Source organism: Epinephelus lanceolatus, chromosome 21 (genome assembly GCF_041903045.1).
Source record: "Epinephelus lanceolatus isolate andai-2023 chromosome 21, ASM4190304v1, whole genome shotgun sequence".
Taxonomy (NCBI): Eukaryota; Metazoa; Chordata; class Actinopteri; order Perciformes; family Serranidae; genus Epinephelus; species Epinephelus lanceolatus.
The window spans coordinates 4267455-4295300 of NC_135754.1; the positions used below are offsets into that span (position 1 = coordinate 4267455).

A 27846-nucleotide genomic window follows, 5' to 3' on the forward strand; every position below is an offset into this window, starting at 1 on the left:
TATTGAGGAAAGACTTGTTAGGCACTGACAGCGTCCAGAGTCACAATGATGGACAGCAAGGCTAACATTACAAGACGTCCAACACGTGTCACTCATTCACTAGAATTTCTTATTTCTTATTTCTTATTTCTCACCATTATTTATTCTCAATCAGTTGGGTACGAGCATCAGAGAAAAATATCTCGTAAATTAGAAAATCTAATCTTGCTGCTGCTAGTAACATCTGGAAATTATCTTGCAAGTACTCCACTGACAAATGCCATAGCGTGCCTCATGATTTCTACAAAAACACATACGTCGAGACATAAGGAGGGAAATCCACCCAACACCACTAGAGCCACCTCTTGAATTCGGCAACATCCGTCTTAAGAACCAGATCATATTACAAGAAATTCAAACTTTAAGAACTGATTTGTCTGTCATGTTAGCTAGTTGGCGGAAGCGAGCAGTATAACACAAAAACATAAAATTCAATGAAATAAATACTGCTTGGTGAAAGCATATGTATGCCGAATCAAAAAAAGACTTCTATTAATTTAGAAAAGGTATTGCGTTTTTATCTAACAATGTATGTATCTTGGGAATAATCAAGCTAAACTTTAACTGCCAAATTTTGAAAGAGAGTGTCGCGTAACGTTATCGTTTCAGTATCTCCACGCGAATCAACGGCTCTTGCAGGGCTATCTGATTAACCGACGTGTAAATAACGGAAGTGCGTGGGAGTTTTCCCACATAAAAATACGTTTGGTATCCAAAGACAAAAAAAACACAAACCTCGGTGACTACAGTACAATTACCTCCCCAGTAGTTATTGTTGTTGTAGACATCACAGCTGACAGGCAAAGGAAGCCAAGCGACAACGTAACTAGGAAGTGTATTTCGGCGCAAAGCATCTTGGTCAGCGTAGTTTCGAAAACATGAGTATTTTTCAGTCATCTACCCCTGATCTACCCCGGCCTTAAAGTGAACTAGAACGGAAATTAATCAATCTTAATCAATCAATAAGACACACAGGACGTAATGGTTTAAACGTCATCGTATATAACGTAGTGTTATTTTGATTTGTACCCCATGAGAAATAGTTGCAAACCTACTGAACCAGCAGGTGGCGAAAGACAGGCACGGTTCATTTAGCCGCTCTTTGTATTAAACAGTAGAAGAAGAAGAATTTCGGCAGAAGAAGAGTCAATTAAGCATGGCAGGCAACATCAGCAACACTGCAGCTCCGATAACTAGCTCTCTATCTAAACTACAGTCTTTAAATGGAACGTTCGCGATATATAAAAAACAAGGGCCGACATCTGCAGACGTGTTAAATAAACTCAAAGAAGTTTTACTCAAAGGTAATTCGACATGGATCAGGAAGTATGTCGACTGTTTAAGCAGGGAGAGGCAGCTCTGGTTGAAGCTAATAGTGAAATGTCATTGTGTCCCTAATCTTTCAGAGGCTGGTGTAAAAAACCCAAACCCGCGAAAGAGGAAGAAGCAGAGCCTGAAGATGGGACACGGAGGGACACTGGACAGTGCTGCCAGCGGGGTGTTGGGTAGGACGGTTCTTCATTTACGTACAAGTGCAGGTCCACGTGCGATTGTTGTCATTCTGTCCTGGCTGGGGTGTAGTGAAGTAGATATTAAAAGACATTTCCTCCCAAACACCTAGCCTGTGAAAACACGGCTACTGGTGATGTAACGTTACCTTGCGATAGTACCCCAAGAGCAAAGGTTTTGGTTACAGGTAGAGTTGACTATGCCATACTGGAAGGCAAATACGTATATCAGAGGTTGTGGATAATTTTCTAGAAAAAAAATAAACTTCAGCCAAAGGTAAAATAAAGTGGGTCTCTTTTTAAGTTAATCTTTGTAGACTACAGGATTCCTGCTCTTTATGCCTCTGCACCAGTGATAGCTGTGGCCAGAAGCATCAGGTTTTTAGGTTGTTCATCCCATCCTTGTGAACACCATATCTCAAGAATGCCTTGAGGGAATTTCTTCAAATTTGGCACAAATATTCACTGGGACTCAACCATGAACTGATGACGTTTTGGTTGTTATAGGTTTCAGGTCAAGGTCGCTGTGACCTCATCTGTTTCATCCTTGTGAATGTGATACTTCAAGTATATGTTTAGAAAATTTCTTTAAGTTAGGTATTTGGTCAAGGTCAAAGTCACTGTGACCTTATCTTTCTCATTCTTGAGATATCTCAAGAACACCTTAAGGGAGTTTCTTCAGATTTGACACAAACATTCACTTAGCCCCAACAATGAACTAGGGCTGCACGATTCTGGAAAAAATGAGAATCACGATTTTTTGGCTTATAATTGAGATCACGATTCTCTCACGATTTTTTTTTCAACATAAAGATTTATTGTGCTTATTTCCTGATACAAAAGGAAAAGTAACAAAAATTATAAATAAATAATAAAAAAATATCATTAAATAACAAAACCTATGATTGTGCCTGATACAAGAGACACAAGGCACATAAACTCTGGTCAGCAGAGAGGGAACACTCCTGTTTTTAGCTTAAATGCAACAGCTGACAGCCTGACACTGACTGTCAAAACAATAAACTTAAGTCTCTTGTCTTCTCTTACAGCTTTTGAACAATTTTAACAATAATATCAATGTTGAACAACATTTTTCTGAGGTAGGTATTCCAGGCCTGGAATTAACTCAATTTTAGGGCAAGGCCACTTTGGCCTTTGATAAATACAAATTTATTGGGGCATCACGGCCAAAATGTGGGGCACCAAGGCCAAAACCAATGAACATTTGACTTTTCCACAAAATGCTGTGTGATAAATGTTATTAAAATTAAATTAAATTAAAATGTGAACAATTCATAATATTCATTGTTATTGTTATGATAAAGTAAAGTCTAAATGGACTAAGGAAGATCCAAATTAAATGTTTCAACACCATGCATTTGACAGGAGTATTCGCTGAACATAGCCTACATATCTTTAATTATATTATTTGTCTCTGTGTATATCTTTACATAAATCCCCAGTATTTTATTTGCCTTTTTAAAAAAAATCTTCCTTCATTTAATTTGATAATGTTTATTGTATTGTATTATATGTATTAATTCTGTACAGGATCTTGTATGTTCTTTAATGTGTGTTCAATTTATTAAAAGAAAAAAACAACAAAAAAAAAAACGTTTTGGTGAACCCTGCAGCAAAGTCAACCCTCTTCCTCAGAGAGGATCTTTGCCTCCCAGTTTGTTCCTGGCGGCAGAGCAGAGTGAACCGTCTTCCTTCTTAGAGGATCTTTGTCCCATGAGAGCAGGCACTAACAGTTGCTCTCCATGTCCGCATTTTAAACAACTTTCGCTGACGATTTGACAGTTACTAGAAGCACATTATGACCCTCTGTCAAAGTTTCTGTGTGGTACCTGTGTTGTACATGAGCTAACGTTAGCGGCTAAGGACTGAGAGGCTGTCCGATATGTGTGTGTCTGTCTGAGGAGTGTCAGTACGATAACTTGTTAGCTGTAGCCTTGCTGTTTGTCATGTTAACGTTATCGTCGGCAGCCCTGAATAGCTTGTAAAGCTTTAGCATAGTTAGTTAGTGTTTACTGCTACAGATAATTAATAAATCTTTGGTTTATTTGCACAACGTCGCCTCTCGTTGTGTGTCAAAGGACACTCACACACACACACACACACATACCGGACAGCCTCTCAGTCCTTCCTTAGCCGCTAACGTTAGCTCATGTACAACACAGGTACCACACAGAAACTTTGACAGAGGGTCATAATGTACTTCTAATGACTGTCAAATTGCCAGCGAAGTTGTTTACACTGCGGACACAGAGCTGTTAGTGCCTGCTCTCATGGGACAAAGATCCTCTGAGAAGAAAGAAGGCTCACTCTGCTCTGCCGCCAGGAACAAACTGGGGGGCAAAGATCCTCTCTGAGGAAGAGGGTTCACTTGCTGCAGGGTTCACCTACATTGTTTTTCTTCTGATACAGTCAATGTGTGCATCACAACCACTGTAGTGTATTGCACAAAAGCTTTATAAGACGGTTACAGGCAGCAAACTTGTGGATGTCGTTTGTTTACATTTTTTGTAGCCACTTTATTTAAATTGTCTGCCTTGTGATTAGATTTAATTTAAAATATTTATTTTGTATGTGTCAGGTAATGTTAAATAAAAGTACATGATGACTAATGTACTGCTTTGGGGTCAATTCTTAATGTAAACAGTATTTTTAATAGTAATGCACCAGGTCAGAGGGTTCCTTGTTAAATATACTTTGTTAGTTCTCAGAAGATATCTTAATATCCAAGCAAATTTTGGATCATAATTGAAATATACTTGACTGAATCGATATTGAACTGAATTGAATTGAATCGAATCGAATCGTGAATCGGATCGAACAGAGTCCTTGAAAATCAAATCGAATCAATCTGGAAAATCTGAATTGATACCCAGCCCTAGATTTAATAAAATGTCTGTGCACAAGCGTTATTGTAAACTAACATCTGCTTCGTGAGCATGATGTAGCATCCATGTACCCTTTTGGACCACAGACTGGGTGCAGTATTAGCCTATGGAAGCGCATTGCATTCACTAGATAAAAAAAAATTAGACACCATATCTCGTAAGTACGAAATCCTGATTTCGTTGAATCAACAAGGGATGCTTCATGGATACAAATTCATGCATTTGAAATGCATCCAAACTGGTTTGGTTGTGTCTCAGAGAACTGTGCGGCACCTGCTAAAAATCCTAGGAGTACAGCTGAGGCAACGGAACCGTCTAGTCGTAAAGAAACCAAGTTGTTAATTTACCCATAGACATGAATTTACCTCTTCGTAAGATAGGCTAAGATAAGATAAGATATGATAAAAACTTTATTAATCCCACACTTGGGAAATTCACACGTCACAGCAGCTCAAAGCACAGACAGGGAGGGTGACAGTGTAGCTTGAATAAGCTACATTAAAGCCTTAGTAAAAGTAAGGCACTAAATTGAATTACTGTACACACACACACAAGACTATTTACAATATATACAGTATTTTAAAGATATGGGATATCGTCAAGATGGCACCGCCCGAGTGGCAGCTGGTTACAGTAGCTCCGACCCCCCTTCATGGATGTGCAGTATGTGGTTCTGAGCGAAGCAGTGGCCAATGTAGCAACTTTCCTGATCTCATAATTACGAGATCTTCTCTCATAATTATGAGATCCTGATGTTGTAATTATGAGATCCTGATGTCGTAATTACAAGATCTTTTCTCATAATAATCTTTTCTCATAATTAAATAATCAAATGTGAATATTTGCCTGTTTCCTTAGTCTTCCGTGACAGTAAACTGGATATCTTTGGGTTTTGGACTGTTGGTTGGACAAAACAAGACATTTGAAAACACCCCCCTACACGGTGGGAGCTTATGATGGATATTTTTCACTATTTGCTGACATTTTATAGACCAAATGTTAATCAGAAGTAATTATTAGCTGTAGCCCTACCTTATTTGGACAATACCATTACCTTCTGACAGCACAGATCAGACTGTAATAAAATAGGACAAACATCCCCAGCCACCGCTGGTAAGGCTGTAAAATGAAGATCATCATCAGCATGTTGTTTGGTCTGTATCAGGTGTAATGAACAGTGCCGCCTCTAGGGGATGCTAGCAGGGCTTTGCTGATATTGTCTCTCTCTCTTTCAGTTGTTGGTGTTGGAAATGGCACAAAGATGCTCAGTACAATGTTGGCTGGTTCTAAGGTGAGTTATTATACACTAACTAAATACTAAAAGTCAACTCATATATGCATCAAGGTTAGAGCTATATTTACAACACTGAAATAGTTAGGCTTTAATAGAATGTGTTTGTTTCCATTATGATGATTCTGGTTATTATACTTAACAAAACTAATTAAGATACCATAAAAGACCTGTGGATCTGTAGATTAATTAGGAGCATAACACACATTTGATAAAAGCTGTGAGCACAATGTGTCATTGTAATTTACTCTGAAGACAGCTACAGTATATCACAGTAGGACTGGTTGAGTAGCTGCACCTGAATATATATTACTGTATGATCAGATAAAATACAACCCAAAGATGGATAAAGTCAGGAAAGACAATACTGATAAGAGAGAAATATAAAGTTATTTTAGGAATACTACAAAATGTTATATTGTATTGACTTCAGAAATTATATACAAGAATCCAGATATTCTAAGCTTTATGTTCAGGGTCCCTCTAGAAGAATTATAGGAACATAATACATGATAAATATTGATAAACTGGGTTGACTAACATTTTAGGTTGTTTTTTAATGTATCAGTATATAAGAAGCAATTGTCACTTGCATACTGCTGTTCACTGTAGCATTAACTTGAGTAAAGATCATTTTAACTTACTTCAAAAGCTTGACTCCATTAAAAAACTGCTTATATGAGGTGTAAATGTTATAATATTCACATTTTTACCCAAACTGGGTCTTGAAATTGTTAGAAATGGGCTAAAAGTTGGACATATTTATATGTTTTCAAATTACTGAAATGCATTTACAGGTAGGGTTCAGAAGATACCGTGGCTTGACAGTATCACGGTATTACAGAATTTATCTTATTATCAGTCAGAATGACCCTTGAAGGGAATGAAAATGAAAGAGTTATTTTTGGTTGTTTTATCACTATTATTGAAACTTGAAACCATTTTTTTAATGGAAGTATGTGTAAAAGGTCTCCCCTTAGAAAATAACTAGAGTAAATGGGAGATTCTCTGTCTCTCTTTTCACTGTTGTAGATAAGCAAATATACACAGTATGATAACCTTCAACTTTTATATCACGGTATACCTTGAAACCAGTATTTCGCTACAACCCTATTTACCGGTAGCTTAGTTGATGTGTGCTGTTTGTTTTACAGAAATATATTGCTGTGGGGCAACTGGGGAAAGCAACAGATACTCTCGATGCCACTGGCAGTGTGATTCTGGAGAAAGACTTTGGTAAATATTGAAGTACAAACATAATCTCATCTGAACTCTTCATTCCATTCAGCAGTCTAATCTACAGTACTGTGTGTGTGTGTGTGTGTGTGTGTGTGTGTGTTTTCCCCCCTTTCTTTCTCCAGTTTTTTGTTTCTATTTTACTGGATGATGTTAATGTGATTTTTGCCCACAGGACACATAACCAGGTTAGACATTGAGGAGAAACTGAAAGCTTTCACTGGTGACATCATGCAAGTTCCTCCACTGTAAGTAAAGACTCCATACTGTACATATTGTGCTTCACTGTCTCTCAGGTTAACTCATATCGCAGCGGTGCCTGGATAGTGTGACGTGTGTGGTTGTGCTGCTGCCGTGGTCCTGCCAGATGCCTCCTGCTGCTGCTGTTATCATTAGTCATACTTCTACTGTTATTATACACATATGATTATTGTCACATATGTATATTATCAGATATTAATATATTATTATTAATTATAATATTATTACTTTCATTAATGTTGTTGTAAGCTACTGTCATTACCGTCTGTCCTGCATCTCTCTCTGTCTCTGTCCCTCTCTGTCTCTCTCTCTTTCTGTCTCATTGTGTCCCTCCTCAGTTGCTCTTCCTGAGGTTTCTACCGTTTTGTTTTTTTCCCTGTTAAAGGGGTTTTTTTGGGGAGTTTTTCCTTATCCGCTGTGAGGGTCCTAAGGACAGAGGGATGTCGTATGCTGTAAAGTCCTGTGAGGCAAATTGTGATTTGTGATATTGGGCTTTATAAATAAAATTGATTGATTGAATTGATTGATATTCACATTCCTCAGATGATGAAAGTATGGTGGAGCCTCCATGAGGTTTCTCATCACAGCAGAAAACCTTGAAGCAAATATAAATACCACATTTCAGCCAAGCCTTATTTCACCTTGCGTGTGTATTGTTTAGGGATGCATCGATTTATCAGCCAGTCTTAATTTCATTTCAGGGCCTTAATTTCATGTGTTAATTGCCACTGAAGATGTTCAAGATCTTGCAAGAATATAGTTTAGGTCTAAACTGTAAAGGTTTTTGCCGAGTTATTAGGGTTACAGTAACCTAATAGAAATAAGTCTTTTTAAGTCCCTTCAGGAACAGATCAATCATCAGTCTGCTGCTGATGTTCTATTGTTATGCAGTGAACCTTGCAGCCTCTAGAGGTCGCTAGCACTAGACTTATATTTTACAATGGTCACTTCACCTGTGAAGAAGCTTTTTTGTCAGTAGCCATTCCTATAGACAAACAGCCTAAAGCTGCAACTTTTCAAACTAAAGGACCAGGGATTACTGACAGTGTCACTCTGTGATGTGGACTGGGTGTATACAATTTATAAACTCTGTTTATACTGCAAATGACTACTTTTTAATGAAAGTGCTGTGTGTAACTGTAGCGAAAGATAGCTGATTATGTCTCATTCCCAGGTTGTCAAATACTGACGCTTTGGTTTGGTGGTTCGGTCCAATCCAAAGCATTAGTATTTGCCGATCTGGAAATGAGACTCAACAATTAACTAATTAATCTTTCTCCAGAATTACATACAAGACATTTTAATTACTGGAGTGATTTATTGATTTTCTGCTACTGCTTTCAGCTACTCTGCACTAAAGAAAGATGGCCAGCGTCTATCTGTCTTGCTGATGAAAGGTCACAAGGTCGAGGCCAAACCAGCTAGACCAGTCACTGTGTACAACCTGACCCTGCAAGAATTCAAACCTCCTCTCTTCACTCTGGGTCAGCACACGCTGCTTAAATCAGCATTTCTTTCTACTGCTGTATAATACTGACTTCTAACTCTCTGATATTTAAAATAGAATAGCTATTTTGGGTGTAATTTCCTGCTGATTTTGCTTAATTACACATTCAAATTAACAATTAAAATGATTTTTATTTCTCTAACAGATATAGAGTGTGGTGGTGGATTTTATGTCAGAAGCTTGGTGGATGACCTGGGAAAAGGTTAGATTCATTCACTCATTCATTCATTCATTCATTCATGTCCTTGTCAGCATGTTTATGAAAAAGTTCCGAAATCCACCCCGCTAACACATGAGAATAATCAATGCCTATGTGCTGCAGCTCTGTCGTCCTGTGCTCATGTGAAGGAACTGACCCGAACCAAGCAGGGTCAGTTCACCCTGGAGGAGCACGCCTTACATGAGGAGCAGTGGACACTGGAACACATCCTGCGCTCTCTGCAGCCCTGCTCACAATCAGAGCAGGGTGGCCACTGCGCAGAGCCACTAGAGGTTGACACCTGAGGAACACCTGAGGAACGCTGTCTGAACAGGGCCCAGAGAGAAAAGCTGGGGTTGCTGTCTGTTTCATGGTTAGTCATGACTCACCAGTGAAGAGAACATGCTGTCTAAATGTGATGACGGGTTATCCTGGATGTTTTAAAATGTGCTGTTGAGCAGGTGAAGTGGGACAAATTGAGACAACTCTCAAAACCACTGCTGATTCTGGACTCACGTATTTACAGCCCCACTCAATCCTCCACCCCAGCCTCTGTCTTCACCTGCTCATGCCTCTAATTGTATTGCAGAGCTGGGTAATAGAAACGGTGCACAATATACATAAATGTCACAATTCAAAAAAAATATTTCTACAATATGAACATAAGAAGTAATACATTGTGTTAGGGAAGAATGCTTGACAATGCATCTTGCAATGCATGAAACAGTTTATACTAAACAAAAATTTGAGGAAAATGTTCCACACTGCAGGAGTTATTATGAATGATGCTGGAAAGATATAAAAATATATTTTTTTTGTATAATTTCCATTGAAGTAGAGTTTCTGCTTGCAGTTGTGAAACATCAGCAGAAACATAAAATTCATTTCTATATGGATAATGAGTGATATAAAAAGGAGTATTGTGATGACATTGTCTTCATTGAGGTGTTCTTACATGAAACAGCAGCATCCTGAGAAATACATAAAGGAATAAAGGAATCACTGATGTCTTTGCCTGCTTACCATGATGGGTCAACATTTTTACACATTGTTTCATAATTTTAATTTTGGTAAGATTTAGCATTTTAAAATTGTGTTTTTGTATGTCATTATCATGACATAAACGTCAAAGTTTTAATGTATTTTCCTAGAGTTTTTAACTTTCTATCTGAAGACTATCAGTTAGTGTCATATGTTTGCATGACTTAATATACTGTGGCAATTTTGTTTACTGTGAATAGTTAAGTGAGTAGAAGATAAACTGATCCCCAAAAGGCATAACGTTAAAGATTAAGTGTGCTTTTCAACATTTTTAGCAAGATCAGTGTATTATTTTTGTTTTGTACAATTTTAGAGTGAAAAAATGGAAAGGAGCACCATGCAAAAGTTTGGGCACCCCAAGACATTGGAGCTCTTAGACAACTTTTACCAGGGTGTCAGACCATAATTAACTTGTTAGGGCCCTGGCTTGTTCACACTTATCATCAGGAAAGGTCAGGTGATGCAAATTTCAAAGCTTTATGAATACTCTGACTCCTGAAACCTTATCCCAACAATCAGCAGCCATGGGCTCCTCTAAACAGCTGCCTGGCACTCTGAAAACTAAAATAACCAATGCCCTCAAAGCAGCAGAATGCTATAATAGCAAAGTGTATTCAGGTAGCTGTTTCCTCAGTTAATTCGGTAATTGGAAATGTCAGTTAACAGGAACTGTGAAGGTCAAGTTGAAGTCTGAACTACCAAGAAAACTTTGCGAGAGAGCTGCATGTAGATTTGTCAGAAAGGCAAATTAAAACTCCCGTCTGACTACAAAAGACCTGCGGGAAGGTTTATCAGACTCTAGAGCAGTGGTGCACTGTGGCACTAACCCTAACCCTAACCCAAATATGACCTTCATGAAATTAAAATAGAACTTTTTTGGAAGCAATGAGCAAAGGTATGTTTGGAGAAAAAAGGATGCATAATTTTCATGAAAAGAACACCTGTCCAACTGTAGCTGTTTGCTGTCTGATCCAAAGAAAATCTAAACTAATGGTTCCTGGAATAATGTGTTTAACCAGCCACATTCCTACCTAAAATTGACCTCTACACTGAACAAAATATTTATCACTGACCTTTACTTAACCTGCAATGCTTTTTTGAAGAAGAAAAATGAGAATCTGTCTATGACCCCTCCCTATAAACTCCATATACTGACAGGATTTTGATATTTTACATTTATAATAACTTTGGGGTGTGTGTCATTTTTGTGTATGAAGAAGACTTGGTCCACATGTTATTTTTGCTATTTAGAATACAAAAACTTTGAAGCTCGATATCTTGAAACCACTCAGAATGCAGGTATAACAATATAACTTAAAGGTGACTATTTGTTTCAGAATGCTCTAAAATTATCAGTTTAGCTGCTGAGTTTCTTAAAAATTTCTCCTGGGCAGAATTTCTCCTAGACCCTGCAGGAGGATTGGGTTGTAGAAAATGTAGTTTGAAAATGGTCCCCCTCAATGTTGAATAGTTGTTCACAGTCTTGCATCTTACTAAACGTCACCAGAACTTGAAAGTTGTGTTCACCTAGCGTCTCAGTGCTGTCAGGCTATATGGATAATGTTTGATAGTAGGCAGGAGACAGTGAGAAGCTGTGTCTTTGAGTTGTTAATGGTAACATATATGGCGCCAGCTCCCAAGAAGCAGCAGCAGCGCCTCTGCTCTGCTGAGGAGTTATCAATCGTTTTTGGACAGGAGCCTGACGCCGCGCAGAGCTGGCTGGATCAATGAGCTGCAATGATTGTCTCAGTCCAAATATTAGCCGTTTGCTGATTTCTTTCATGTCTTCAAGGCTGCTCATATCCCTGTTTGCACTCTGAGTCCACTTTATCTAAATTAGGGCCGTTAGAAAGTTGGCAGTTTGCGGCGCACGCTTTAAAGACGCATCAGAAAATCGAACCATTGGATTCGATTAGCGCGCAGACTTATCAGTGACGAGCACCAGGCTTCCTCCCAACACTGAGGCGTGACCTGTTAACATATCATTAATGAAGTCACCTGGTAATAAAAATCAAGATGACCAGAACACGTGCAGCTGGAGCCTTCGGAGGCACAGAGGCTGTTCGTGGTGTAACTGTGAAACAGACAAGTTATCGGTTATTGTTTAACACTTTGCGGAAACCCGTGTGGGGTGATAAACATGCCCTCAGTGAGCCATTAAAGCGATTTGCATTTGTTGCTATTATCGTAAGTATATCACCTCAACTGCTGACAGATAGGTGGGCTTCACAGGAAAACTCCACACATTCAAATAATGAGTTAATCACCTGCTATTCAGCTGCACCGTTAGGATGAGGATTGCAGTTAACGTGTATTACATTGTTAAAGATAACACTGTAACTGTTTGATTAGACAAAGAGCCATTTAACGCACGTTTGGGCTGTGCGTAAAACCAGGGCCGCAACAAGGGGCCACCTCTTTGAAAGAGACAATAGAATAACATGTAAATTATGGCAAGTGTGTACACCTAATGCCAGTAAAGATATAGTGTAGGGCCCCCAAACTCCTAACGGTATAATAATAAACATTTAGAGGGGGTGGAGGAACAGGATTTGGTTGTCGTGGCTGTGTAAGTGTGTCAGCATGAACAGGTAACTGAACAGGCCTACAGGCACAGGCCAAGCAGGGGGCCATTAATGCCAGGAGGACCCTAGCTTCTGCCTGAGGTGACTTAAAAAGCATTTTTAATTAAAAAGTCAAATGGTTCAGTCGAAAGTATGTCATGTTTTTGTTTGACAGACTACACTGTAAAATATTTGACTGCACATTTACAGTGAATTACTGGCTACTATAATCGCATTACTTTCATAGTAAATTACTGATCATACTGCTCATTAGCCTCATAAGAAACAAACGTAAAATATTTGACTCCACATTTACAGTAAATTGCTACTATAGTTGCATTACTTTCACAGTAAATTACTGCTCATTTTACAATAAGCTGTTGTGAAATGACAGCTGTGTACTGTGATCTCACATTAGTTATATCTGCATATTAATGTGATTTAGCAGCATGCTCCTGTAAAATTACTATATTTAAATGTAACCTCACAGTTAAAGCCCATTACATTACTGATATAATCGTACATTCCTGTGTATTGCTTATTTAACTGTAACTTCACAGTTTATGTACACCTGTTTACTGTGATTTAGCAGTATGCTTCTGTAGAGTTACTGTATTTCACTGTAATCTCACAGTTCAACTCCATAATATTACTGTGATTTATACCTCTGTAAAATCACTGTATCACAGTAAAATTCTGAATTTGGTTAAATATCACAGTAAAAGCCTGTGAAGTCATAATAATGTAATTTACTGTGAAACATTACAGTTACATAATTGTAACTTCCTGGAAATAATTTGCAGTGCAGTTTGTATTATATCTGTGAAGCGAGTCAGTGGATCTAATGTGGCAGAAAGCTTTGGACAGAATTCAGACAGACCCTGTTCATCTCCAGCGAATACAAAATGGTTTCAACCAACAACAGAATTTGAGAACTCTGGTAAAATCAACGAAAAAAATGTAAAACAACCTCGAGGGGGTTCTTTAATATGTCTGTTTCCAGGGGTTGGTCTCCTAATCCACCAAAGCATTTAATGACAGATTCATAAGAAACCGACTGCAGGCTACAGTAATACATCTTTGTTGCTATAGTGGAACTTAATACAATTACTTGATTAATAAACTAAACAAAACATTGAATTTTGCTGTGGGAGATGTATCTGACACCACCATAAGTTACATAATGATTAACACAGTTACTTTAGACTACTCCGTATTTACAATATGTTGTTTGGACTGCTTGTTACCATCTTGTTATCTCTAAGCACATTTACTCAAGTACTTGATGAGGTACTTTATGTGATGGTTCCAATTTAATATTCGTAACTCCTCTGCTACATCTGACAGCTACAGTGGTTATTTTGCAGATTAAGATTTAACATGTAATCAAATGATCGTCTTATGAAATGACCGAATTGTTACAGAATGAATTGCCCAGTAATGTTAATCAAATAATATAGAACACTCTAAAAGTAGTGTAACATAAGTACATTTTGCCAGTAACATTTTATGTTGCTTTTACTCAATTAAAGGATTTGAATACTTCCAGGATCACAGCAGTTTCAAAAAGGCTCACACTTAACATATGAAGACTAATTCACATAAATTGTGCAGATGTGCTTGAAATCAGTAAAACTAATATACTACTAACTACTAACTATACTATATAAACGAATTTGACAGGAGCTACAGAGGCACCTAATGAGGACGTTTTATTTTCATGGTTTCTAAGAATCTTATATTTTTCATTCATTAGTTTTTTTTTCGTTTTATATTTGGGGTTGTTTTCTTGTCAATAGGCTATAGTACCTATCTACTAATACAATTCCTGCTTTCCATATTTTGTGATTGTGGTCTCAAACCTTTCAGTCTATGGCGCTTTCTGTTAAAGACTACAGTATGAGATGGTCTCATTTTACAAATAAAAGAGACTTTTGGCAACTAAAGAGTACAAGGGAACGTAAGTCATCGTTAGACCATTATATCACTCAAAACACCGAGTTACTATAACCAAGAGATTGGCTGTAGTGAACTGATTCTACTGAAATACAATTCTCTCTCCTCTCCTGTCATCTGATCACTATGCGCCTCGATTGGAGCTGCGAATAAGCCAATCAGAAACGGCCGCTGGCCACCTGCAGGAAGTTGGCCGTCCACTTATCTCCTCCCTTCTCCGCCTGCAGCCAGATAACAGCCCCAACAGTTGGTCCAGGCACGAGCTAGTCCACCACCGCAACCTGATGGGCACAAACACACTCTAACGGTCCACAGCCCTGAAAGACTCTCTCTGTAATCTGTTCCGGATAGTCAGTGGACTTGAGTTTTCGATGAAAATTTACAGTAGAAGTTTGGTAGTATGTAAAGTAGTTCTTCTGAGATATTGTCGATAAAGAGGAAGGCTGTAGGGAAAGAACGCAGGGACGCAGCTTTCCGTTAACCCAGTTCCAGCGCGCAGCGGGGGCAAATAGCACCATGAGTGTCCCGCTTTACGCACCGACTCCCATCCAGCCTGCTCACCCGACACCCTTCTACATCGAGGACATTCTGGGGAGGACTACCACTGCCACCTCCTCGCCCTCTTCTTCTTCTTCTTCTTCTTCTTCCTCCTCCTCCTGCTCCACTCCGCTCATCCCCACACCGACTCTCCCGTCGCCAAACTCTTCCTTCACAACTCTCATCTCGCCGTACAGAACGCCGATTTATGAACCCACACCGATCCACCCGGCACTGTCTCACCACGCCGCTGCTGCGTTGACTGCGACGTACGCGTCCTCTGGATCCTTCGCCGGCTCCATCTACCCGTTCCACCACCAGCACCACCGCTCCATGGGGGAGTACGCACAGGCGCTGCTGAGGCACGACCCTCTCGGTGAGTTGGGCTGTGCGTAAAACTCTTGGATAGATTCAGAATGATATTTTGGGCACACATTATTTCTGTTTTACAGTGGTTACAATTTAAAGCACCACCCATGACAATCTACTGTCATTTTTTTAGTTTCCTCCTGTGAAAAGCGCTAGTTCACCTCAGTTCCACGAGTCTAGACTGTTGGCCTAATGACACCGTCAGTATGTTTGGTGTTTAAAGAGTCAGAGTTCGTGAAAAATCGTCACTTTTCATGAGTCAGTTTTTGCATGATGCATTTTTATCATGCCTTATTGCACACAAGATGATTTTCTGCTTCCCTCTGTAAGACATTAAATTGATTTTGCTCAAAAGAAATCAAACTCTTGGATGATGTGGCATAAGGAGCACTTTTTACTCTTTGCATGGCAACTTCTCTGTCTTCACAAGCTTCGTTTCAGCGTCAGCGAAACTATTTTTGCATAAGTATATCACGCTTGGTCATGCATGCATATCGAACGCAGTTACATGTGGCCCACATAAACAGACTGCAGAGTCAGTGACGAGTCTTTCTTCTCCTAAGTCTACCGCTCAACACATTTCCAAAGAACAGTTTTACATGATGCCTGACCACGCACAAATGAGTCACGCTCTTATTGTGACAGACATATCTGGGGCCACAATAGCAGCAGGCTTATCCATTCCGTCTGCTAGTGGTGGAGGAGGTGGTGATAGGAGGGGTTGGGGGGTGCATGGCAACCTTGACTCCTTTTCCTGACTCCCATTGTTCTGAAACATCAGAGGCTCAAATCAGCCGGTGACTAAAACATAGCTGGGCTCTAAATCACTTGTTATTTCACTGCTTTGTGTGTGTGTATGTGTGTGTGTGTGTGTGTGTGTGTGTGTGTGTTTTGATATACTTCTGAGCACCAAATGTCCCCTACAAGGAAAACAATTATTATAAAGTCATTCAAATATTCTTTGTTTATTTGTTTGTTTAAGTTTCTTGCTCCAGTAGGAATAAACGAGGTTGGGGACATTAATCCCTTCAGTTTTGCCACAGAGTCCATCATTCAGGGGCGTCAATGTGGGTGGAAAAGTGAGACTAATTATTCAGGGCTCCAATGAGAGGGGGCCCTCAAAAAGCTTGAAATAAACAGTTTGGTTTTGTTTGTGTTTATTTCTAAGCAATTAGTGCCATAGGTAAATTAAAAAAGAAAGACTGAGCTTTGTATGAAAAAACAGTGGAAGCTCTCTGAGGCCCCTCTTAAGGCACAAAATGGTTTAGTCCACCCTTGCACTAGGATTCCTCTCTAAACATATAGCTAAAGCAAAGCCCAGCGAGTGCTTTCTTATCCCAAGAAAGGGACATTTGGGCTCAAAAAAAAAGGAAAGACAGAAAGGAAAAGGAAAGAAAAAATAAATTATTATTATGATGACATGGAAACCCATGTAAGCTTATTTCATCCTTATTATGTTCTCAGTATCATTTGTCTGGCTAAATTCTTAGAGAATGCAGACACAGTTTGATGCAGTGGTGAGGGGCATCGCACCAAATATTGGGCCCTATGCATAAGCACTCTCTGTGGGCCCCCTGGCCTTCCTCTCTTCACCCATGTCTCTCTCACATACCTTTTATTTATTTATTTCACAAAGTTGGTTTGCCATTTCCCTTTTTTTTCTTTCCTTTTTTTGGACCCCCGATTTCCCTTTCTTGAGGAAGGACATGCCTTTTGAGCCTTTCAGGGGAGTGGGGCCTTCCACTATTTTTTAATACAAAGCTCAGTCTTTCATTATCCCCCCCCCCCCTCTCCACTATGACACCCCTGGCAGTGGTACATGTATAAGGCTAAATATGTGACCCTGTATGGATCAAATAGCCTGTTGTGCCTTTCATGGTTGGGTTGGGTTCTAAAAAACTTGATAAATTGTTAGGAGACACCTGTATGTGTTTAGGGATAAGTTATTTTTATTGCTGCCCAAGAGGTCTGTGAGTAATGGAAGGTTATTTTGCGCTGATAGTGTCCAACTGATGGAAACTAGCGCTCATGGACACAGGAGTCAGGATTGTTCATTGGTTTAGGCCTACATATAATTGGTTTAGAGGTTAGGATCTGAGTCCATATCAGAGCGGTTGGGTTAGAGGCTGTGAGTGATAGTCCTCTTACACATAGTGTGACAATCGAGCGTCTGGCTTTGTGCTGCGCTGAACAAGCCGGGCCTTTTCCGTTCATAGCGGAAGCCGTGAGCCTGTCGATAGGAGTAAATCTGCTTTCAGAAGCTGTTGAATGTTTTCCTGGCTCACCCCGGCCAGCCGCTTCCTCGGGAGCCCGCTGCACGCTGCTGATTATTTTATCGACATCCTCAATACAGACATATTCAGGAAACACTCGGCCTCTGATAGCCCGGGATCCGTTTTTCACATATTGTTGCACTTCCTCTGCCCGGCCAGCGAGGATGTGGCTGACTTTCTTTATGGTTGGCGGCGAGAAGAAAATAAAGCAAACAGGGCAGCACATCAAACCTAATGGGATCACAGCAGAGGAGATAAAGTCTCATTTAGAAGAGTTTAAACTAAAGAGGAAGGGTACCGTGTTAAATCAAAACAAACAAGTCTGACCTCATGTTGCCTTTCATACAACAAATGCTGAAAACGGGGTAAATTAAAATACTAGCATTAAGATTTGTTTCAGTTTCAGGCTACCCCACAGAAGTCCTCAGTGTATTACTGACGCACTTTTGACGTAGGCCTATTTTTAGAGACTGTTCATTATTTATTAAGAAAAAATGTTTTATGTTTTTTTTTATTTAGGCTTAGGGGAGGGGCATGCACATTTAAATAGTTGTATTTTGTATTTATTTTACAGTATGTTTTGTTTGAAAAAATCACCTAAAATGACACCATTTGTAACAGCCAGAAACAGTAAAAACAGAAGCTATTGTTGGATTTTCAAATTTCTGAGTTCTTGAACACATTATGTGCAGGGACATTTTCCATCAGAAATCAAATAGGCCTACATAACCAAATCTGAGCTTAGAATAGTGATAATTTGTCCAAATCACTTACTCAGTGAGGGTCAAGGAAAAATATTTTTTTTCAAAATGTACAGGCCAGTCTCTTAGATTATATGATATGAACCAGTTTTGATATAGATGGAACAGATTAAAAATATGTCAAATTTAATATAAAGGCCAATAAGTAGATGTGAGTTTCTCCTCCCTTTTTAAGTACCCCACAGTATATGCTCATTTATTTGTGTTTAGGCTATTTAGTCAGTCACATTTTCTCTTTTTTTTTAATCTATCAAAGCATATCATACTTTCTGTCAAAGCATGCAAAGAATAAAAATGAAACAACACATGTATACAGAATGAGAACAGGCTCTGCAGCACATTCAACGCTCTGCTGGGGCTTAAGAACAAACAGTTCAGTATTATTCCTTCGTCTCGTGACTCCATCTTTGGGTTTTACAACTTTAGAGGAGAAATCTGTCCTTTGGCTTTTATTTTTGGAATAACTGTGGTATGAAACCCAGGACTGGGCGGTTGTCCGCTGGAAACCTTTGAACATCAGATAATTTCCAGCATTGTTTATGCACCAATTACATTTTCTGCATCATTTTATGATGAAAATTGTGTTTAATATGTGTTGAAACAAAAATCATCTTCTACTTTTATGTTTTTATTTGGTAGTAGACACATGCACATTTCAAATATAGAGGGGGACATGTCCTCTGCATCCCCCTGCAATCTATGCCCGGGACATTTTGTTGAATAGCTGTTGCACTGAAACATTGAAACAAAAAATCTTTTTTTTTTAGCACCACCATTAGCAAATACATGAAATGTAGCCAAGTGACATCAATGCTAAACTATCTTTGAAAAAACAAACAACAACAAAAACATAATAATATCTAAGTTATAATTAAGATATAACAGGACTGTTTGTGTTAAGATTGACATTGTCGAGTAATACTTACAATTATGATATACAGAAAAATAAATTGAAAGAATTTTACTGTTCCCATGGCCTTTAGGACAACCAAATGACTCTACTTCCTGTTGATCATATGCTTAATGTTTTTACAGGGGAAATGTGTCAGAGTGACAGGGCTGAGTGGAAACCTTTGTTTCTTTGTGTTTTTAACATAATGTGAATTTCCAATAAGAAAATGTATTTCATGTCTAAATTGGAAACAGGGTCACATAAAATGGAAATGAATAAATATAATAAATAAATAAAAATATGATTTCTGAAGGATTCTAGTTATTAGGCCTATATTGTGATTCATGAATGACACAGAACTTAAATGTAAACTCTACACAATGTCCCAGATTGTCAAAATGACATAAAAACTTTATGTTCCCTAAAAATGAAAACTCATCCCTTGTGAGCTCGACATATATATATATATATATATATATATATATATATATATATGTTAAGGAAACAATTTTTGAGTTTTGAGTTAATTTGACTCAAATTTATGAAGCCGATTTGGGCTAATTAGTTAAAGGCCACTTACATAACATATATTTTTATTGTTAAATTAAATTTAAAAAATGGTTGTAAAAATGTTTACCCAATGTTTTTATGTTTATATTAATTAGGCTAAAATGCTCAAACAACAAAAAATAGTTATATTGAAGTAAAATAAAATTCCTGTCAGACAGTGGCCATGTGACACAATTTTTTTTGTGTCTGGTGTGTTTATGGTACTGTATTTTACTAAACTAAAAGTTTTGAGTGCAAGCTGTTTCCAAAGAATTTTGAAGTCGAATGAGCGGATAGGAGTGTTAAAGAGTAGGGATGGGCTGACATGTTTTTTTTCAGTGTTCTATATCTTTAATTATGGTTTTACATAATGTACCTCAACGTTGCAATTTAGGAGAAAGGGGAGGATATTTTGCTTGATAATATAGGCCTAATGTATTATAGAGACACTCATTGAAAATGACCCTCCATTCATTGGCTTCAGATTGAAACAGCTGCCTAGAGAATAACTGGCCACAAAGTAACAGCAGAAAGAGAACTGTAGAAATACAATGTGTAGTCATACTAGAACGATTCGTACAAACATCGTACAACGTCGGATTGTTAGTATCATCCATTCAGAAGGACTGACAGGGTTTTGTATTTGAGCTTATTGACTAAGGTTAGCCCATTCTTAAACTAAGCCTTATTCTAGTAAATCTGTCTTTGTTAAGGGAATCTATCTGATGGGACTGGATTAGCTAACTTCCTTTGGAAGAGAGCAGCAATAAGAAGGCCTTTGACAGCGGTTTCAACCACAACAGATTTATATTGTGTCAGTGAGAGCAGAGGACATGAGCGTCTGTTGGCGGATGCCATCGCCTATAATCACACCGCAAAGCAGGAAGCACATGAAGCGGATATTTGGCCATAGTTTTCACTCTGTCACGACCTTCCTTAAAAGACAGCGTACAGCAGGCGGCTGCAGCCTCTGCTATTGTTTGTTCCAGACCATTAACTCCAGAGGAAGAAGGACGAGACAAAAACAGGCCTGATTACACTGCTGGCTCTCTCCTCTCCAACTCGGCTGTTTGAATCAAACAAGAAGAGCTTTACACTAACTGCGTCATGTTTATGAGACTGTCGCTGCTTAGATTGTGCACTTACTTTAATTTGATCCAAACACCTGCAGTTTCAGTTTACATTATTATCATTATTATTATTATTATTATTATTATTATTATTATTATCATCATCATTATTAGCCTATATGCACTATGCTATCACATAGCCTATAAATTGTAGCTATTTGATAGACTGACACGTAAGAAAGATTGTGTGAGTCAATGACTTGAATGTCTTCAAAGGGTTTTGTTTCCCCCGTATTTATTTCTATTTTTCCATTTCATTACTTTAATCTACTCATTATTCTTACTTTTGATTTAGCCTATATGTCAGGCTGCTATATATATAAATATGTGCTGATGGGGTTCTTTGTTAATTGTATGAAAAAAAAGCTAAATGCGGAGTTGAAAATGAGTAGTTTCTCGTTTCTTCCTCCTACAGGGAAACCTCTGCTGTGGACTCCCTTTATTCAGCGACCATTGCATAAAAGAAAAGGTGGTCAGGTCCGGTTCTCTAACGACCAGACGATCGAGCTGGAGAAGAAGTTTGAGACGCAGAAATACCTCTCACCTCCGGAGAGGAAGAGACTGGCCAAGATGCTGCAGCTCAGCGAAAGACAGGTGAGTCCAATGTGACTTGGAGCCCAGTCCACACGCGTGAGGTGGGTTGGTTTTATTCTTAGGCTACATGACCTGGTGTACCTGTTCATTCAGGCCACATCACATACTAAGAAATAATTTAATTCTCCCATTAATTTGCTGGTTTACTGTCTAGTTATAGAAGTGCGTGCGTGCAGAGGAGATGGTGCTGGCTAGCTGTGACGCATACACCGCATTTTGACTAATTGAAGTAATGCATGTTGTTAACCTATTTTAAGGACTTTTTTTTTTACCATGATACAAAGCCAGAACTAGAAGAATAATTAAATTAGCTATTAATTCGCCTTTTGTTATTTTTTATATTTTTATTACACACAGAGGCCCATAATACACGCAAACGAGACTTAAGAGCTTATAATAATTTAATCAACTGTCCTGTTCAAAGGCAGCGCTAAAAGCTTCCGGTAACCTTTAAGGTGAAATGTTTTTTGGCATGTTTTAACGTAAATCAATCAACACACCTTTAACGCCAATGTGTCGACTTTGACCACTCGTTTGTTTTTATTATCCCTCTTGCATGACAAACGCTTTAGTGATGAGTGGATCTTCAAGCGCTTAAAAACCAAATTATGTGAATATTCTGTTTCCTCACTTGAAAAATAAAAGTGGCGGAGAGTAGGTCCGGTGCGCTCCGAGAGCGCAACACGCTGGTTCGGTGCCTTGCTCAGGGGGATAATGCACCTATCCACAACTCCACACAGACACACTGTTTTTTTTCAGTGGACTTACTTCCACAAATGTCTTAATATTGATGAAAATAGACGAAAAATGTTTTATGTCGGCTTATTAATAGAAGTTGTGTTTGTAATGTGCCACGAGGTTTTGTAGCAACATGTGATTCTTTTGACTGGACTGAATCAAACAGTTAAATAACCACATTTTTCTCTGTGACATGCGCGGTGCGGGCACGTGCGTTGCACCTTTATAATAGTTATGGATGGACATGAGATTTGGTGCTGGTGAGTGGATTTAATATTTAGGGATTGCGTTGAAAAAAACTGTATTGAAGAAAAACCCAGACAGAAAAGAGTTGTTTTACCTTCCCTATTACATCACTGGAATTTATTTGAAAATGTAATTATATTTTATACAACCAAGATTATAATGAGCGCTAGTAAAATCCAAATAATTGACACAGAAATAGTAGGCTATCACAATTTCAACAGGCAGATTTTAGCCCATTGCCACAATTTGACATTAGGCCTAACGAATAGGCTATCATTGTCTGAACGAATCCATTCTAGAAATCGAATGAAATTAAATCCAATCTCTAGCCTGCTTGAATTGTCTGGAGCATGCATGTTGTTTGGACCGCTTGTAAGTTTGGGTAGTTATCATTTGAACAACTTATCGTTTTGTTCCATTTGTATCCCTGTTGTTGTTTCTTCAGCTGTTATGTTTGAGTGAAATCAAGTGGAGCCATAATTATTTTTCATTTTGTCTTTCAGGTAAAAACCTGGTTCCAAAATCGACGAGCTAAGTGGCGAAGACTAAAACAGGTGAAAGGTTTAATGTCACTATACGCGCCTTCATTATATTTCAGTTTACACCCAAATTAACTAACGATGTAGTAATCTGATTATTACAGCGATCCAGATCTCTTAATTCATAAACGATCTATCTCCATTTGCATCAGGAAAATCCTCAGGGAGGTAAAAGAGAGTTGGAGGATGACAGCTCCGCCGGAAGGGGTAATAAAGGAGACGAGACTACCGAGCCCTCCGGGATCCAGAGCCCAGAGCAGAGACACACAGTGCCCGTGTCCGAGCTGGCGCAGGCTGGTCGCTGCGCGCGCTCCGTGTCCCCGCAGCAGCAGCAGCCTCACACAGAGCTGGAATCTGACGTGTCGGATGATACAGACCAGGAGCTGGACATAGAGGACGACGACGAGTTCACAGTGAACCCTTAGTTATGAACTCAACACTGACACTGGATCAGCTCGGACACTCGGAGCTGGATGATGAAGATCACTGGACTCCTCTGACACGTGTGCCTGTTCACTCACCTGCTCTGGAGTCTATACGCCAGAATTACAGATAGGTTGATAGTTCCTGAGGTAAAAATAAATCCTCAAAATATCACATTTCACCATCTTCCAGTGCCCCCACACAGGACTGTAATCTCTGTTGTAAACTTCTCTTCCTGTATATGATGTATAGCACTCTGCTGTATCTCTGGTGATTGTTACTGTGTTATGTTGATCTCTGTAAATGGACAGTAGGCCGAGAGATTAGTTTCTCCTGTACTGTACTGTACTGTATGTTGTGTGGAATGATAAAACGCTCATGTTTATAGACTATGGGCCTTAAATGTGATATTCCATCAATAATCAATGTAGCGCTAATTATCTGTTTTGTTTGGTGGTAATAAACTATTTTTGTGGTAAGAATAAAATTTTCACTTTCAGATGTAACTCAGCTGGAATTTGACTGTGATTCATTGCTTTTGTATTTCTTGAAATTGCACCTGACAACGGAAATTAATAAATGATGTTACAATTGAAATAAAGACCATCTATAACTCGCCAAAGAACAAAAATAACAGAGTGAAAACAATTAACCTGAAATTAATATAGCAGCTGAAAATAAGGAGAACAAATAGGGCTAGCTACATATGAGTAGCCCAAAATAAATGGGGAAACAATGAATGATTACCTTATTCAAATAAGAAAACGACTTGTGGTGGCAGGTTATAACGAAGTGATGTCTACAAACACTACCTTAGAGCCCGCTGCTGTTCTGTATCACATAAAATGACTGTTGTTGATATTTTCAAACCCAATTAAGAAACCATATTTTTATGCCTGAGCTATGACAAGATTTTGTTTTGTGTACCACTGTTGTAGTGCTCATATTTCCCCAGATTGCGATAAACTTTAACAACTTTGTAAAGGTATTTGTCCTGGGTCGTGAGATTGTCCGGGGTTTTGCCATTCCAAACATGTTCCTTATTTCTTTGGCAATATTGTGCCAATGTTTATAATGTTTTAATTGATCTACCTTTTTACAGTGTGCTGTAGCACTTTGAGATTTTTTTTTTATAAATGAAAAGTGATTTATAAATTAAATTTATTATTATTATTCAATTTGGATGAATTAGTGGGCATCCCCCCAAAATACGAAAGTGGTCGGCCATTGATTTACTACACAGCCTCCAGCATTCATCCCGCCCCCTGAGACCCTTGTTGTATACATTTCTATTTCAGAGTCATAAAATATCTTATTGTGTTTTTCCAGCAGAACTCCCGCCAGGATCTTGAAGTGATGGTCCTAGCTTGATCCCCCCAAAATATCATTCCTATCATCCTCATTAATCTCCAGCCCCGACTCCCTCTCCCATTTCTGTTTCCTATAGATAGCTTCGACATTATTACCCATTTTCGAAATTAAATATTTTACTTAGCTTAAAAAACAACAGCATGGAAGTAGAGGACCTTTTTTGTTTTACAACATCAAAGACATTTAGACCATAGACTGATGCAGAAAAGGCACAAATATATTATTATCAACATTTATTGAAGATTTTGTTTTAGTGGAGACCCCCATTACTCCTGCCTCCCTTTGCCATCCCCCACCTCACGTCACAGATAACAACAACCACTTAATGTACCATGGCATAAGGCAGTTACAATGGGCTCCAGTGCATGCCATTATGAGGGGCCCTATAATGCAGGCTAATTACTTGTTATGAGCCCTAACTAGCTACCATATAATCTTATCATCACATGATCAGATAGGGACTTGACAATGGATAACAACAACATACATATCAATCAGAAATCATCATCCCATATGAGGAATTGTTCATCTAAGTGAATAGTTTTTATAGCTTATTTATGGTTTATGTAGACTATGCATACATTTAACATTTTAGAACATATTTTGTTATACATTGCTACTGGCTATTTTACAAAAAAAAAGAAAGATAAAGAAAACTTTGATGGAGATGGTTTTCCCTTTTCAAAGGCATATAAAGCACATGGCACAAATTTTGATTAAATGTGAGTTTTCCTATGAACACAGGCACATTTCTTAGCTGGTAATTTAAATCACTCAGAAGGGCTTTTTTTTTGCCCACTCTCTATGGGCCCCCTCACCCACTGAGCCCCAGTGCAACTGCCCTGTCTGCACTTACTTACATCTAAATTTATGCCCATGCAATGTGTTCTGTAGGAAGATGCTGAACCCCAGACTGATCTGCCCAACTTGTAAATTTCCCATCAGGACAAGACTAGTTGAATATGTGTGAGTAAAACAATATAAAGCTTGTTGCTGTTGTGTGGAGGACAGATGGAAGGTCCAATATAAAAGTTCAAACTCAATCAATGCTCTTCATTCTGTTGTTTCACTGCCTTCTGATTTCCTGAGGAATCAAAGGCAGCCACAGATTAGCAAACAGTTTAGTCCATGTCAATGGTCGTCCCATCACCACATTCAACTTCAAATACCTTATCATTGAGTTCTCATGCAAACACTGTGAGTGGGAGTTTTTTGGTAAGTAGATTAGGTTAATGATTGAGTGAACCCTCATAGCAGCAGGGACAGCACAGAGATACCACAGGGCTGACTGATAGTCATACAGTATGTTCACAGTACTTTTCAATATAAGACATGGTAACAGTTGTCAAGACTGACAGTTAAACTGACAGTGATCTGGAGGCAGATTTGGAAATATTACAAAATAAATATTATTGTGATCTTTTGAAGGATTAAAGCTCATTACTCTTATAACCTTGTTTGTGTTACATTACGGAGGTTCAGTGGCCTCACACATACGAAACTATTCCAAAACCAACAGTATGCACATTGATCTCGGCCTCTCTATTGTGTAATGCTTCACAAATTGTGCTGGGTAAAGTCAACATTTGGACAAATAGACCACACAGTCGCTGCAGGGTGAAATGTTCAGTAGATAGCCATTTGATTCCAAAGTACCTGTCTGATGTGGTCAATTCACACACACACACACACACACACACACACACACACACACACACACATGCACACGTGCACACACACACACACACACACACATACATGTGAAAACTTTTATTTTGTCAACAAAGATTATAATATTTACATGTTGTGTTTCCTGACGACAAAAATGATCATTTCAGTTATTGCTATATGTGACAAAAAGGAAACCACTTATTTCTAGCTGACAGGTTGAAGTTGACAAACATTCATCAATTATTGTAATATTCTAAAATCATGGCCTGTTGTTGTTGTCACATATCAATTCAAACGCATTTTTCATCATAACAAATCAGGTGGCAGCCACCGGAAAAACCTGGTGAATAGGCCTATCTGTTAACTTTTGTTCAATTTGGAGCTTTTAATGTTATTGACCCCATGGTAACCTTGAAATTACAATTATATTCTATGTATTGGTAACAACAAAGGTGTTTTCAGAGAAAAGTTATGCCATTTGGATTACATTTATCTATGTATTAAGGTTTTTTGTCTCATGAATGTATCTGAATATCTTGCTGCTGCTCAGATGTCCCTCAATCACAAAAAACAATGTTAACTCTTAACCAGCACAAATCATCTGTTAATCCGTTCACCCATATTCTGTTTCACATTTTATCTTTACTTCGTTCATCTCTCTCTCCTGATTGAAATGCTGTTAAATGTTTAAGATGTAATGTATTTCATTAGTTTCCCTAAAATATTTCCTGTTACTGCATTTCAGCGCTCTCGATAATCTATAATTTCTTCTTGTAGTTCTTGTAGTTTCTTGTGTGAGCAGTTTATTTGGGATGTTTGTTGGTTTCTTTGTCTTTGTTTTCTTTTTTCTTTTCCACATGTTTTATCTTGTTTTGTACCATAGATTGTAAAAATAATAGACACAGCTTGGACGTCACCTACTGGTTTGTGGACTCCCATTTTGAAGCCTCCAGTTCAGCTCCAAGAGGGTGGAGCTGTGGAGGAGCAAGGAGTGGATCAGACTGAGAAGACAAGGATGCTACCAGCAGACAGCCTGTCAGTCAAAACACCCTGCCCTTAATTATGCATAAATTTAAGCCTTAATAACATTTAAACAAGTGAGTTAAGTATCCCCCCCCCCCCCCCCCCGTTATGAATGTTGAAATTAGCTATAGAGACCAAAACCTTTTTTTTTTTTTTTTTGTACCAGGATGTAAACGTGTTTATTTCTGCTGTAAAGATGGGCATTTTAACATGGAGGTCAGT

The 27846-nt window shown here is 38.6% G+C and overlaps 3 protein-coding genes across 5 annotated transcripts in view; 2 read left to right on the forward strand and 1 right to left on the reverse strand.

Annotated features, from left to right (window-relative positions):
• The window catches only part of lrrc45 (leucine rich repeat containing 45), a 31374-nt gene extending 30495 nt beyond the window's left edge, over positions 1 to 879 (reverse strand). For 2 of the 3 annotated variants that reach the window (XM_033612349.2, XM_078163132.1), the window contains exon 1: positions 775 to 879. The gene's annotated coding sequence lies outside the window, so the exon portion shown is untranslated. The remainder of the gene's footprint in view (positions 1 to 774) is intronic. The other variant, XM_033612350.2, reaches the window with a different exon arrangement.
• Positions 880 to 1157: 278 nt separating this feature from the next.
• Positions 1158 to 9702, forward strand: trub1 (TruB pseudouridine (psi) synthase family member 1). Its single transcript, XM_033610916.2, has 8 exons — positions 1158 to 1343; positions 1446 to 1544; positions 5689 to 5744; positions 6899 to 6980; positions 7156 to 7228; positions 8586 to 8725; positions 8894 to 8950; positions 9071 to 9702. Exons 1-8 carry the CDS (start codon positions 1196 to 1198, stop codon positions 9250 to 9252), a joined length of 837 nt encoding a protein of 278 aa, XP_033466807.1. The 5' UTR covers positions 1158 to 1195; the 3' UTR covers positions 9253 to 9702.
• Positions 9703 to 14726: 5024 nt separating this feature from the next.
• On the forward strand, positions 14727 to 24160 carry hhex (hematopoietically expressed homeobox). The gene is made up of 4 exons (XM_033610903.2): positions 14727 to 15421; positions 21435 to 21613; positions 23101 to 23151; positions 23289 to 24160. The coding sequence occupies exons 1-4, from the start codon at positions 15025 to 15027 to the stop codon at positions 23559 to 23561; spliced, it is 900 nt and encodes a 299-aa protein (XP_033466794.2). The 5' UTR covers positions 14727 to 15024; the 3' UTR covers positions 23562 to 24160.
• The last annotated feature ends 3686 nt before the right edge of the window (positions 24161 to 27846 follow it).